The 15311-nt window shown below is 39.4% G+C and overlaps 1 protein-coding gene across 1 annotated transcript in view; it reads left to right on the top strand.

Moving 5' to 3' along the window:
• Positions 1 to 13277, top strand: part of ppwd1 (peptidylprolyl isomerase domain and WD repeat containing 1) — a 15238-nt gene extending 1961 nt beyond the window's left edge. The window contains exons 3-11 of the mRNA XM_062057355.1: positions 1659 to 1762; positions 1848 to 1968; positions 3280 to 3727; positions 5258 to 5448; positions 5521 to 5710; positions 9089 to 9270; positions 9334 to 9415; positions 12812 to 12994; positions 13076 to 13277. Coding sequence (XP_061913339.1) covers positions 1659 to 1762; positions 1848 to 1968; positions 3280 to 3727; positions 5258 to 5448; positions 5521 to 5710; positions 9089 to 9270; positions 9334 to 9415; positions 12812 to 12994; positions 13076 to 13219 — 1645 coding nt within the window. The 3' untranslated portion in view covers positions 13220 to 13277. The remainder of the gene's footprint in view (positions 1 to 1658; positions 1763 to 1847; positions 1969 to 3279; positions 3728 to 5257; positions 5449 to 5520; positions 5711 to 9088; positions 9271 to 9333; positions 9416 to 12811; positions 12995 to 13075) is intronic.
• The last annotated feature ends 2034 nt before the right edge of the window (positions 13278 to 15311 follow it).

Raw genomic sequence — 15311 nt, 5'->3', positions numbered from 1 at the left:
GGGGATCGTGGTCAATGCTTTTTGTGTACAAACCCCCCAAAAGCAGTGAAGTTGTCACGTTGTGTAAATGTTAAATAAAAAGAGAATGCAACAAATCCTTTTCAACTTATATTCAATGGAATAGACTGCAAAAGACAAGATACTTAACGTTTGAACTGGTAAACTTTTGTTATTTTTTTGCAAATATGAGCTTGTTTGGAATTTGATGCCTGCGACATGTTTCAAAAAAGCTGGCACAAGTGGCAAAAAAGACTGAGAAAGTTGAGGAATGCTCATCAAAGACTTATTTGGAACATCCCACAGGTGAACAGGCTAATTGGGAACAGGTGGGTGCCATGATTGGGTATAAAAGCAGCTTCCATGAAATGCTCAGTCATTCACAAACAAGGACGGGGCGAGGGTCACCACTTTGTCAACAAATGCCTGAGCAAATTGTTGAAGAACAACATTTCTCAAGCAGCTATTGCAAGGAATTTAGGGATTTTACCATTTACGGTCTATAATATTATCAAAAGTTTCAGAGAATCTGGAGAAATCACTGCACGTAAGCCATGATATTACGCACCTTGGATCCCTCAGGTGGTACTGCATCAAAAAGCGACATCAGTGTGTAAAGGATATCACCACATGGGCTCAGGAACACTTCAGAAAACCACTGTCAGTAACTGCAGTTGGTCGCTACATCTGTAAGATCAAGTTAAAACTCTACTATTCAAAGTGAAAGCCATCTATCAACAACACCCAGAAACGCTTCGCTGGGCCCGAGCTCATCTAAGATGGACCGATGCAAAGTGGAAAAGTGTTCTGTGGTCTGACGAGTACACATTTCAAATTGTGTTTGGAAACTGTGGACGTCGTGACCTCCGGAACAAAGAGGAAAAGAACCATTCGGATTGTTCTAGGCGGTAAAGTGTAAAAGGCAGCATGTGTGATGGTATGGGGGTGTATTAGTGCCCAAGGCATGGGTAACTTACACATCTGTGAAGGCACCATTAATGCTGAAAGGTACATACAGGTTTTGGAGCAACATATGTTGCCATCCAAGCGACGTTATCATGGACGCCCCTGCTTATTTTAGCAAGACGATGCCAAGCCACTTGTTACAACAGCGTGGCTCCGTAGTAAAAGAGTGCAGGTACTAGACTGGCCTGCCTGTAGTCCAGACCTGCCTCCCATTGAAAATATGAAGGCTAAAATATGAGAAGGGAGACTGTTGAACAACTTAAGCTGTACATCAAGCAAGAATTGGAAATAATTCCACTTCAAAAATGTGTCTCATAAGTTCCCAAACCTTTACTGAGTGTTGTTAAAAGGAAAGGCCATGTAACACACTGGTAAAAATGCCTTTTTTGTAATGTGTTGCTGCCATTAATTTCTAAGTTCATGATTATTTGCCAAAAAAAAAGTGAAGTTTCTCAGTGTGAACATGAAATATCTTGTCTTTGCAGTCTATTCAATTGAATATAAGTTGAAAAGGATTTGTTGTATTCTCTTTTTATTTACCATTTACACAACGTGACAACTTCACTGCCTTTGTAAAATGGCAAATATCGTCACCGATTATCGGCCGATGCCTCACAAATTTACACCTGGCACTCACCTAAAAGCCCAAACAAAAGCAACAATGAAAGGATGAAGAGCAGTACTGATCTCTCCAGGACAGACTTCATCATCACGGCCAGCCAGGACGGCCACGTCAAGTTTTGGAAGAAGAACGAGGGCGAGGGAATCGAGTTTGTCAAGCACTTCCGGAGCCATCTTGGTAGGCTTTGTCGCAGAGTCCTTTTACAGTCCGCAGGGTTCCGTCGTTAACCGTACAACTTGTTGTTGTTGTCTTCTTCTGGCAGGCGTGATCGAGAGCATCGCGGTGAGCGCCGAGGGCGCCCTCCTCTGCTCTGTGGGCGACGACCAGGCCATGAAAGTGTTTGACGTGGTCAACTTTGACATGATCAACATGCTGAAGTTGGGGTGAGTTTAGTGGTGCACCCAACTGTCAGTCGCAATACTTTAGGACTCCTGGAACTGGATGTTGTGATGACGTCAGCAGAAAGCACGCGCTTGTCTGGAGAAGGTGTTCAAAAGTGACGGCTTTCGCACTCTTCGTACACCATAAGCAAAAGTGAAAGTTAAAGGGTCCAGGTGGCTGCAGGGGTAATATGAAAATGATCGATCTGATTCCTGGGGTAAAGATGAGATTCCGAATCAATTCTCACTTCAAAACGATTCCGAAAATGTTTAATTTGGTATGATAATTATAATGAAACTTTTTCGGAACATGTCCCTTCTGGTTGCATGAAGATTTTTCCTAAAACGTATTTAAAAAATGTATTGTTATTTATAAAATAAAATAAAAACTTGTATCTATTTAAAAAAATTATTATGATTCCATCTGTTTTTAATTTTTTATTTATTTATTCATTTAATTTTTTATTAATCAATCCAACAAAACAATACACAACAATAATAACAATAAATAATAATAGATTTTTATTTGTAAAAAGCACTTTACATTGAGTAAACAACCTCAAAGTGCTACTGTGTATTAAAAAAATAAATAAAATAAAAAGATAATAAAAAATAAATAAACATTAAAACTAGAACAGCCAAATAGCTAAAACTAGTATTTATCTTTACTTTTTACACCAAAATGCGTCCATTCTCCCTTTTCTGTCTACACACTGTGTCTGCGGGGGCGGTATAGCTCGGTTGGTAGAGTGGCCGTGCCAGCAACTTGAGGGTTGCAGGTTCGATCCCTACTTCCGCCATCCTAGTCACTACTATTGTGTCCTTGGGCAAGACACTTTACCCTCCTGCTCCCAGTGCCACCCACACTGGTTTAAATGTAACTTAGATATTGGGTTTCACTATGTAAAAGCGCTTTGAGTCACTAGAGAAAAGCGCTATATAAATATAATTCACTTCACTTCACTTCTGCTTGTAAGTACTCTGTGTGCGCGCGCTGCCGAACATGCTCCTCTGCTCGTAAAACCAGCAATGTCATGATGTGACTACAAACAGAGTGGAAAAAAGGGGGTGCGGGGACCTGTAATTTTTAGAGACGGTAAAGTACCGAATATGATTCATTAGTATGGCGGTACTATACTAGTACCGGTATACCGTTCAAGCCTAGTGGATACACCTGAATATATCAGAGAAGGACCCACAGACAATAGTTACAATAATCATTTCTTTTGGCTTGTTGGTGTTCGGCCATGTTTGTCTCATTTTCAACCGTCAACTAAAACATTTCATTTGCGTTCATCCCTAATTTGTGTGTAGCTTCCACCCCGGGCAGAGCGAGTGGATCTACAATCCCGGCGACGCCATTTCCACGGTGGCCTGCTCGGAGAAGTCCACGGGAAAGATCTCCGTCTACGACGGGCGGGGCAGCGGTGAGCCCCTCCACGTCTTCGCCAAGATGCACTCCTCGCCGCTGTCCCAGATCCGCCTCAACGCCAAATTCCGGGTCATCGTCTCTGCCGACAAAGCGGGGATGCTGGAATACTGGACCGGTCTGCCCAACGAGTTCAGGTTCCCCAAATACGTGCAGTGGGAGTACAAGACGGACACGGACCTGTACGAGTTTGCCAAGAACAAAACCTACCCCACCAGTCTGGTCTTCTCCCCCGACGGCAAGAAGATGGCCACCATGGCGTCCGACCGGAAAGTCAGAATGTTCCGCTTCCTCACGGGAAAACTGATGAGAGTTTTTGATGAGTCCTTAACCGTGAGTATTCTTGTAGCGTTTATATAATGTAGTAACAGACACCTTTATAACAATATGTAATATGCACAATATACACACTGCAAGTATATATATAATGTAGTAACAGACACCTTCATAACAATATGTAATATGTACAATATACACACTGCAAGTATATATATAATGTAGTAACATACATCTTCATAATATGTAATATGTACAATATACACACTGAAAGTATATATATAATGTAGTAACAGACACCTTCATAACAATATGTAATATGTACAATATACACACTGCAAGTATATATATAATGTAGTAACAGACACCTTCATAACAATATGTAATATGTACAATATACACACTGCAAGTATATGTATAATGTAGTAACAAACACCTTCATAACAATATGTAATATGTACAATATACACACTGCAAGTATATATATATATATATATAATGTAGTAACAGACACCTTCATAACATATGTAATATTTACAATATACACACTGCAAGTATATATATATATATATATATAATGTAACAACAGACACCTTCATAACAATATGTAATATGTACAATATACACACTGCAAGTATATATATATAATGTAGTAACAGACACCTTCATAACAATATGTAATATGTACAATATACACACTGCAAGTATATATATAATGTAGTAACAGACACCTTCATAACAATATGTAATATGTACAATATACACACTGCAAGTATATATACTGTTTAATTTAGTAACACCTTCATAACAATATGTAATATGTACAATATACACACTGCAAGTATATATATAATGTAGTAACAAACACCTTCATAAAAATATGTAATATGTACAATATACTCACAGCAAGTATATATATATATATATAATGTAGTAACAGACACCTTCATAACAATATGTAATATGTAAATATACACACTGCAAGTATATATGTACAATGTAGTAACAGACACCTTCATAACAATATGTAATATGTATAATATACACACTGCAAGTATATATATATATATATATATATATATATATATATATATATATATATATATATATATATATATAATGTAGTAACAGACACCTTCATAACAATATGTAATATGTATAATATACACACTGCAAGTATATATGTATAATGTAGTAACAGACACCTTCATAACAATATGTAATATGTATAATATACACACTGCAAGTATATATATATATATATATATATAATGTAGTAACAGACTCCTTCGTAATATGTTTTTATATACACACTGCAAGTATATCTATAATGTAGTAACAGACACCCTCATAAAAATATGTAATATATACAATATACACCCTGCAAGTATATATATATAATGTATATGTAATGGTTATTACTATCTACTTCACTAATTATTCAAATATATACATATATTGTTATCATTTGTGTATATGTTGTATCTGCTGATGTGTCCTAGTTGTCAAGGGGAAAAAAGGCGATATCTACAGTATACACGCCAAAGATGGGTGGATCTGTGGTTTCATCCCACTCTTCTTCCCCAGATGTTCACAGAGCTGCAGCAGATGAGGCAGCAGCTGCCCGACATGGAGTTTGGGAGGCGGATGGCGGTGGAGCGAGAACTGGAGAAGGTGGACGGGATCCGTCTGACCAACATCATCTTTGACGAGACGGGCCACTTCGTCTTGTACGGCACCATGCTGGGCATCAAGGTCATCAACGTGGAGACCAACAGGTGCGCCCGCCTCTTCAGCCCAAAAACAAAACAGCAACCCAAATATCCCACCTTCTATTTTTATTGTTCTAGATGCGTGCGGATCCTGGGGAAGCTGGAGAACATCCGCGTGATCCAGCTGAGCCTCTTCCAGGGCGTGGCGAGGGCCATGCAAGTGGCGCCCACCGTGGAGATGAAGGCGTCGGATAATCCCGCCCTGCAGAACGCCGAGCCGGACCCCACCGTCTTCTGCACCGCCTTCAAGAAGAACCGCTTCTACATGGTAAGGAATGGTGCGGGGAGGCTTGCGCAACATCATCATTTTTTTAACAAAAAAAACAAAAAACGTCAGTAGTATTGTGCAATTTAAATAAATACACAGTGGTACCACTAGGTGTCAGTAGACCACATTGCTACACAGCACATGGTACTAGTCAAGCTGAGGTAGAAAAAGCCATAGACATGTTCTCAGTAGAGATGCCGATAAGTGCTTTAAAATGTAATATCAGAAATTATCGGTATCGTTTTTTTTTTATTATCAGTATCGTTTTTTAAATTTTTTTATTAAATCAACATAAAAAACACAAGATACACTTACAATTAGTGCATCAACCCACAAAACCTCCCTCCCCCATTTACACTCATTCACACAAAAGGGTTGTTTCTTTCTGTTATTAATATTCTGCTTCCTACATTATATATCAATACAGTCTGCAAGGGATACAGTCCGTAAGCACACATGATTGTGCATGCTGCTGCTCCACTAATAGTACTAACCTTTAACAGTTAGTTAATTTTACTCGTTTTCATTAATTACTAGTTTCTATGTAACTGTTTTTATATTGTTTTACTTTCTTTTTTTATTCAAGAAAATGATTTTAATGTATTTATCTTATTTTATTTTATGGATTTTTAAAAAAAGGACCTCATCTTCACCATACCTGGTTGTCCAAATTAGGCATAATAATGTGTAGGGATGATGTTCGAAACCGGTTCTCCCGGTTGTTCGATAAGAAAAGAACCGTTCGATAAGAAAAGAACTGATTCCATGGACTCCAATCCCTTTTTTTTTTTTGTCCTGTCCAGCTTCTCAGGCAAATCATATAGTTGATGTAGATGCCCATATCGGCTGTTCAGATTTACATTACAAAAGAGAAGTGTAGGATACTTCTCTTGTTGCCTTATTTGTATTTGACTTTATTAAATGTATTTATATTATCATTTGGTGCAGGAGGGGATAGAAAGAGAAAAAAAGGAAGGCAGAGGGGGAATTGTGGGGACAAGAGGGTGATTAGACAGACAGACAAAAACAACAACAACAATAACAACAACATCAACAATAGAGCAACATCAGCAAATAGGATATGTACAAATATGATGGTAAAAGTGATAGCAAAGAAGCAATTAGCGAAATAAATAATAATACAGAAATGACAATGAGCATTATTACACTACAAATGGAGCAATACAAATACCAATATAAATAGCACTATTGATAATGAACAATACCAATAATTTACCTCTATTATCAACAATACAGTTGTTCAAATGCAACAATACATATACGTAATGATAACTACAGATACAAAAGAATGCAGAAAAATGGAGGGGAAGAAAGAGAAGCAACCTTTATTAACCTTGTAGATTGTTATGTTACTGTATATATTAGTTTTTCTGAAAAATTCCACTTAATATACTTTGGGTAACAACAGTCAATATTTATTTATTTTGTTTTATTTTTTTAGGGGGGTAACAGCAGTCAATATTTATTTAATTTTTTTCTTATAAAATAAAAGTGAGCTTTTGTTAAACCAAATATTGTGTGTTTTTTCCCATATACAACAACCTATCTGGATTCGATAAGAGAATCGATAAGGGATCGGTTCGATAAGAGGATTCGATAATGGGCTCGAACTCGATAATTTCTTATCAAACATCATCCCTAATAATGTGTTAATTCCACGACTGTATATATCGGTATCAGTTGATATCGGTATCGGTTGATATCAGTATCGGTAATTAAGAGTTGGACAATATCGGATATCGGCAAAAAGCCATTATCGGACATCCCTAGTTCTAAGGCTACGCAGCATGGAGCGCTACTGCCTACTGGCGCTGACGAGACGCGGGGCCGCCATCTTGGAGTGGTGATCCGCTCCACTCAGTGCAATTCATTTGGAAGGAGCAATGAACTGTCAGCGCATTTAATTCATCTTACCTCACTGAATACCACTGATTTTCACGCGCTTTTTTTGTCATACGTGTAGCTATGATAAAGGACACATGTTTTATTATTCATAGTTTGCTTAACAGTAGTAGAATATTCTTATATGCTATAAGTGACCAGACGTCCGAGATCAAAACTGGGAATATAATCCCAGAGAAGGGGGAAAAAAACAATCAGCTATTTTTAAATTGAAGAAACAATATGATTAGGTTATAAATACATGCGTATATCCTACATAAACAACATTAGATATTTATATATTTTATAGATTGTATCTCTGTTGCTGCAGCAGCAGAGAGTTTATTCTGTCTTGACACTTTGTATTGATATTTTGGATTACATTCTTCCCTTAAATGATCATGTTTACAGTGATTGTTTTATATGTATTTTTTATGTATGTCGCTTTGGATAAAAGTGTCTGCCAAATACTTCAACATAAACATATATAAACACCTGAAAGTCTTTATAAGTCATCAATCTTTTTTCACTGGATTCAGATTCAAACCAAATTCTGTTTTACCCAACAATGTTAGTATTTGAATATTGTTACTTGAAGACTTATTCCTGGTTACAATTACAAAAGAAAGTATTGTCTTATACTTTGCCTAAAATGAGAATACATCATAATCAGTGGCGGCTGGTGAATTTTGTTTTGGTGGGGCTGAAAGTTTGTAAACCAAACCCCTGTAGGGGCGTCATCCTCCCCCAGAAGATTTATTTGTGATTTTCACATACAAATGAAGCATTCTGACAAAATAATGAAGACATAATAGAACATTTCATAGGTTTGCAGAGAGCTATATACAATATGCACACTGAAGGCATGATGTCACCTGCAGAGAACTATATACAATATGCACGTTTCACAAAATACAACCAACAGTACGTTAATGTTAAATCTTACTTGTGAAAAAAAATCCCCCGATTCCCATTTTCAACAGTCTGCTCATTTGAGCAGGAAAATGCTGAACACCATCTTTGTTTTCTACCTGTTAACTACTCAGTAGTGGCCTGAGATCGGTAGTTTGGGAGTTCAAACCCCGGCCGAGTCATACCAGAGACTATAAAAATGGGAGCCATTACCTCCCTGCTTGGCAGTCAGCATCAAGGGTTGGAATTGGGGGTTAAATTACCAAAAATGATTCCTGGGCGCAGCCACCGCTGCTGCTCACTGCTCCCCTCACCTCCCAGGGAGTAATCAAGGGTGATAGGTCAAATGCAGAGAATAATTTTGCCACAACTAGTGTGTGTGTGACAATCATTGCTACTTTAACTTTAACTGTCAGTTTAGGCTGCTCGCCGGCTCCTCATCACCACTTCAAGATGGCGGCCCAATTCCTCGCGTCACAGCAGCCAATGCTGCGTCTACTTATAACATGTCTATGGAAAAAGCTGCCAACATGTCACCTTTTTTTTTTTTTGTACCTTTCAAAGTTCTCAAAGAGAGAACCGGAGGACACGAAGAGCGCCGACTCGGACCGAGACATCTTCAACGAGAAGCCCTCCAAGGAGGAGGTGATGGCCGCCACGCAGGCCGAGGGCCCCAAGAGAGTGTCGGACAGCGCCATCATCCACACCACCATGGGCGACATCCACATCAAGCTGTTCCCCGTGGAGTGGGTGACCTTTCACTTTGCCACGCCCACTTTGAAGCGCTCTCTGACACGTTCTGCTGACAGGTGCCCAAAGACGGTGGAGAACTTCTGCGTCCACAGCAGGAACAGCTACTACAACGGACACATCTTCCACAGAGTCATCAAGGTGCGCGCCCACTCTCTCAATCCATCAAACTTGATTTCTTTTCATACATAAAAGAAATGCAATGCAAAGTGCTTTACAAAGTTAAAAACAATACCCCCATGACCCAGATCACAATATTTTGGTACCAAAATGTATTTCGATACTTTTCTAAAGAAAGGGGACCAGAAGAAATGTCATTATTGTAAGAAAAAATCTTAGTGTACATGAAACATATGTTTATTATTGTAATTTAGTCCTTAAATAAAATAGACAACTTGTCTTTTAGTAGTAAGTAAACAAACAAAGACTCCTAATTAGTCTGCTGACGTATGCAGTAACATATTGTGTCATTTATACACCTATTATTTTGTCAACATTATAAAGGACAAACTGTAAAAATTGATTATTAATCTACTTGTTTATTTACTGTTAATATCTGCTTATTTTCCGTTTCAACATGTTCTATCTACACTTCTGTTAAAATGTAATAATCACTTATTCTTCTCTTCTTTGATACTTTACATCAGTTTTGGATGATACCACACATTTAGGTATCGATCCGATACCAAGTAGTTACAGGATCATACATTGGTCATATTCAAAGTCCTCATGTGTCCAGGGACGTATTTCCTGACTTCATAAAGATGATATGAATTTTAAAAAAAGGAAAAAAGATTTTGTGATGCTAAAAAATATCTATGTAATCGTAGTAGTATCGACTAGATATGCTCCTGTACTTGGTACCATTACAGTGGATGTCAGGTGTAGATCCACCCATGGCATTTGTTTACATTGTGACGCCGGTGAGCTATTGTTAGGGATGATGTTTGATAAGAAATTATCGAGTTCGAGCCTATTATCGAATCCTCTTATCGAACCGATTCCTTATCGATTCTCTTATCGAGTCCAGATAGGTTGTTGTATATGGAAAAAAACACACAATATTTGGTTTAACAAAAGCTCACTTTTATTATATAAGAAAAAAATAAAATCTAATAAATAAATACATATTGACTGTTACCCCCCTAAAAAAATAAAATAAATAAATATTGACTGTTGTTACCCAAAGTATATTAAGTGGGATTTTTCAGAAAAACAAATATATACAGTAACACAAAAACAACCTGTCTCTGTGATCACTATATGTGTATAAATAATACTATAGTGTTAAATAAAATCAGTCCCTTGGGCACAAAACTGAAAATAATACAGCTCTCCAAAAAGTGCACTTCTGCTGCTATTCGACATAACTGTTTGTTACGATGTTTTGACATTTTTGCACTTTATTTCTTTATTGAAAGAAAATTCTATGAAGAGAAAAGTTGTTTGCAAATGTGGTTACAATGCTAAAAAATGAAAAGTCAAAGCTAAAAAAAGAAATACACTTTATTGAGTTAAAATTTTTCTTTATAGGGGGAAAGATGTGATGTTATGAGCTAGGGACTATAACAACTACACTACCCAGCATGCAACGGGAGTGACGAGCATGCGCAGTAGCCCCGAAAAGTGTTGTTGCATGTCGTCACCCGTGAAAGTAAACGTCAAGAACTCAGCCAACACGCCTCGTCTGCATTATTTATAATTAGACAGACAACACATATACAGTGTGATTTTGTTTTGTTTACAAGGAAAGAAAAACAAAAGTTAAAAAAGGGAGATGTCGTGTATATGTATGTGCTGCGGTTGCTTTAAGAACGTTGCGACAGCTGCCGTAAAGGAGGTGCGTTGCTAGCCTGGTTGCTATGTTTCCGGTTGGTCGTAAAAGTGTTCGTCATGTGTTTGTACCCTGCTCAAATCTCTCAGTCAAGTTATTAATTGGATTATACCTTTTTGTTTTGAACATTATTATTCCATTGTTTTTCCTGCTTTCCCTATCTGCGCCTAATGACTGAGCTACGTGACGTAAATTCTTGTGATGTCTCAAGGGGCATTTCTGGTCGGGATGGGATTCGTTCCGAGGGATTCGAATAAAGAACCAACTCTTTTTCTTTACTATAGTGGTCTCGATAACGGGTACCGGTTCTCAAAAAGGGATTCGAGTCCGAGGACTCGGTTCTTTTCTTATCGAACAACCGGGAAAACCGGTTTCGAGTATCATCCCTAGCTATTGTATCCTCCTACGGTGTGTAGTAGCATGTTTAGCTATTCCTCGTCCTCCAGTGATAATGGTACATGTAAGAAACGCACTTTATTTATCTGCTTATTTTCCGTTTCAACATGTTCTATCTACACTTCTGTTAAAATGTAATAATCACTTATTCTTCTCTTCTTTGATACTATACATTAGTTTTGGATGATACCACACATTTACGTATCGATCCGATACCAAGTAGTTACAGGATCATTCATTGGTCATATTCAAAGTCCTCATGTGTCCAGGGAGGTATTTACTGAGTTTATAAACATAATATACATTTTTTTTTAAAGGAAAAAAAATATCGATGTAATCATAGTAGTATCGACTAGATACAATATTCTACTTGGTATCATTACAGTGGATGTCAGGTGTAGATCCACCCGTGGCGTTTGTTTACAATATGACGCCGGTGAGCTATTGTATCCTCCTACGGTGTGTAGTGAAGCATGTTTAGCTATTCCTCGTCGTCCAGTGATAATGATACATGTAAGAAACTTACTTTATTTGTCGCCATGGAGACCAGGATTAGTGATTTAGAAGTAGCTAAAACACTGTGGATGGATGTTAGCTGCTATTCAGCTCGCCATGTCTTAAAGCAGCTCTTCCTGAGGGTGTTTCAGTGTTATAACTTCACCTTTATTTTCACTTTTTACACCAAAATGCATCCATTCTCCCTTTTCTGTCAACACACTGTGTCTGCTTGTAAGTACTCAGTGTGCGCGCGCTGCCGAACATGCTCCTCTGCTCGTAAAACCAGCAATGTCATGCCCGGGAACTGGTACTTTTCAAACAAGAGTATAGTACCGTTTTTGATTCATTAGTACCGCGATACCGTACTAGTACCAGTATACCGTACAACCCTAATATACACATGTCAGGTTCAAACACCGAACTATCTATTAGACAAGACAAGAAGCAAGGAATCAAACAGAGACAGGATTCAATTTAGCTCATGAGGAGAGCGCATCGACTTGCACCCTCGTACAGTGTCACCCCGCCGCTCTGAGGAAAGGGTTCCACGCATCTTCCTTTATTTGGGCATTCCCTGATTACATAGCTGCAGCTGCTTCTAAGGGGAGGGGGTCATAAACAGCTGCACCAGAGATTTTAAAACTGGTGTAATGTGAGCCCGCCTTCTTGTCTTGGTCAGGACACGAGTCGCTGAATTGTGGAGTAATTGCAAAGGTGCAATAAGCTTTTTAGGAAGAGCAGAAAGCAGACGTCACAATCATCTTTGTAATAAAAACATGCAACGTCTGGTTAATGGCACGCGTCTGCAGGGCTTCATGATCCAGACCGGGGACCCCACGGGCACCGGCATGGGCGGCGAGAGCATCTGGAGCGGCGAGTTCGAGGACGAGTTCCACGCCACCCTGAGGCACGATCGGCCCTACACGCTCAGCATGGCCAACGCAGGCCCCGCCTCCAACGGATCGCAGTTCTTCGTCACCGTCGTGCCCACGGTGAGTTCACACCACACTCGCCGCCGTCCGCCTTGCTGCAGTTTAACCTCATGGCGTGTGTTCCCCCTCCAACCCCCACAGCCTTGGCTGGACAACAAGCACACGGTGTTTGGGAGGTGCATCAAAGGGATGGAGGTGGTCCAGAGGATCTCCAACATCAAAGTTCACCCCAAAACGGACAAACCGTACGAGGACATCAGCATCATCAACATTACCATCAAGTGATTTTTTTTTTTTTTTACATCTTTTTAAACACAACTATTAAACGCTGCGTTCAAAAGTCGCCAGTAATGCTCCATGTTTGACATAATCACGTAAGACTCCGCTTAATTAGCCATGGACACATTTGCAAAAAAAGTGAGTCAAAGAAAAGATAAGCGCAAAACCAAAATGTTCAGGACAAGCAAGGAATATGTAATCCTTGCTGTTGGCAAAATAAACAAAACACGGGCGGATTTCCATGGAAGATCCAAAATAAGATCAACAACACCCGGTTAGATTTTGGGGCTGAGCCGGGTATCGAATCATGCAAAATCAAACTTTTTGATACCTTTGTTGCACGTGACGTCACATCCTTTTGCAGACTCAACAACTCCCTCTGAGTAATGTTTGACATTTTTCAACACCCACCCCAAAAGTGAGTCAAGGAAAAGACAAGCACAAAACCAAAATGTTGACGACAAACAAGGAATATGTAGTCCTTGCTCTTGGTTTGTCGGCAAAATAAAGAAAACATGGATTTCCATGAAAGGTCCAAAACAGGATCAACAACACCCGGTTAGATTTTGGGGCTGAGCCGGATGGTTTCTAGTACCATATGGTCACATTTCTCTGTGTGTGTGCTAGCTAGGGATGAGTACCGAATTCGGTACTTTCATAGGCTTCGGCCGAATCCCGTCGGTAATACCGGGTATCGATGCATGCAAAATCAAACTTTTTGATAGCTTTTTTGCGTGTGACGTCACATCCGGTTGCAGACTCAACAACCTCTTGTTGACATTTTTCAACACCCACCCCAAAAGTGAGTCAAAGAAAAGACAAGCGCAAAACCAAAATGTTCAAGACAAACAAGGAATGTGTAGTCCTTGCTCTTGGTTTGTCGGCAAAATAAACAAAACACGGGCGGATTTCCATGGAAGGTCCAAAATAGGATCAACAACACCCGGTTAGATTTTGGGGCTTAGCCGCATGGTTTCTAGTACCATATGGTCACATTTCTCTGTGTGTGTGCTAGCTAGGGATGAGTACCGAATTCGGTACTTTCATAGGCTTCGGCCGAATCCCGTCGGTACTACCGGGTATCAATGCATGCAAAATCAAACTTTTTGATAGCTTTTTTGCGTGTGACGTCACATCCGGTTGCAGACTCAACAACCTCTCGTTGACATTTTTCAACACCCACCCCAAAAGTGAGAAGTGAGTCAAAGAAAAGACAAGCGCAAAACCAAAATGTTCAGGACAAACAAGGAATATGTAGTCCTTGCTGTTGGTTTGTCGGCAAAATAAACAAAACACGGGCGGATTTCCATGGAAGGTCCAAAATAGGATCAACAACACCCGGTTAGATTTTGGGGCTTAGCCGCATGGTTTCTAGTACCACATGGTCACATTTCTCTGTGTGTGTGCTAGCTAGGGATGAGTACCGAATTCGGTACTTTCATAGGCTTCGGCCGAATCCCGTCGGTAATACCGGGTATCGATGCATGCAAAATCAAACTTTTTGATAGCTTTTTTGCGTGTGACGTCACATCCGGTTGCAGACTCAACAACTCCCTCTGAGTCATGTTGACATTTTTCAACACCCACCCCAAAAGTGAGAAGTGAGTCAAAGAAAAGACAAGCGCAAAACCAAAATGTTCAGGACAAACAAGGAATATGTAGTCCTTGCTGTTGGTTTGTCGGCAAAATAAACAAAACACGGGCGGATTTCCATGGAAGATCCAAAATAAGATCAACAACACCCGGTTAGATTTTGGGGCTGAGCCAGGTATCGAATCATGCAAAATCAAACTTTTTGATACCTTTGTTGCACGTGACGTCACATCCGGTTGCAGACTCAACAACTCCCTCTGAGTAATGTTTGACATTTTTCAACACCCACCCCAAAAGTGAGTCAAAGAAAAGACAAGCGCAAAACCAAAATTTTCAAGACAAACAAGGAATGTGTAGTCCTTGCTGTTGGTTTGTCGGCAAAATAAACAAAACATGGGCGGATTTTCATGGAAGGTCCAAAATAAGATCAACAACACCCGGTCAGACTTTGGGGCTGAGCCGCATCGTTTCTAGTACCATATGGTCACATTTCTCTGTGTGTGTG

This window comes from Entelurus aequoreus, linkage group LG08 (genome assembly GCF_033978785.1).
Source record: "Entelurus aequoreus isolate RoL-2023_Sb linkage group LG08, RoL_Eaeq_v1.1, whole genome shotgun sequence".
Taxonomy (NCBI): Eukaryota; Metazoa; Chordata; class Actinopteri; order Syngnathiformes; family Syngnathidae; genus Entelurus; species Entelurus aequoreus.
The sequence above is the reverse complement of the archived record's forward strand: the minus strand, read 5'-3'. Positions and strand labels throughout refer to the sequence as shown.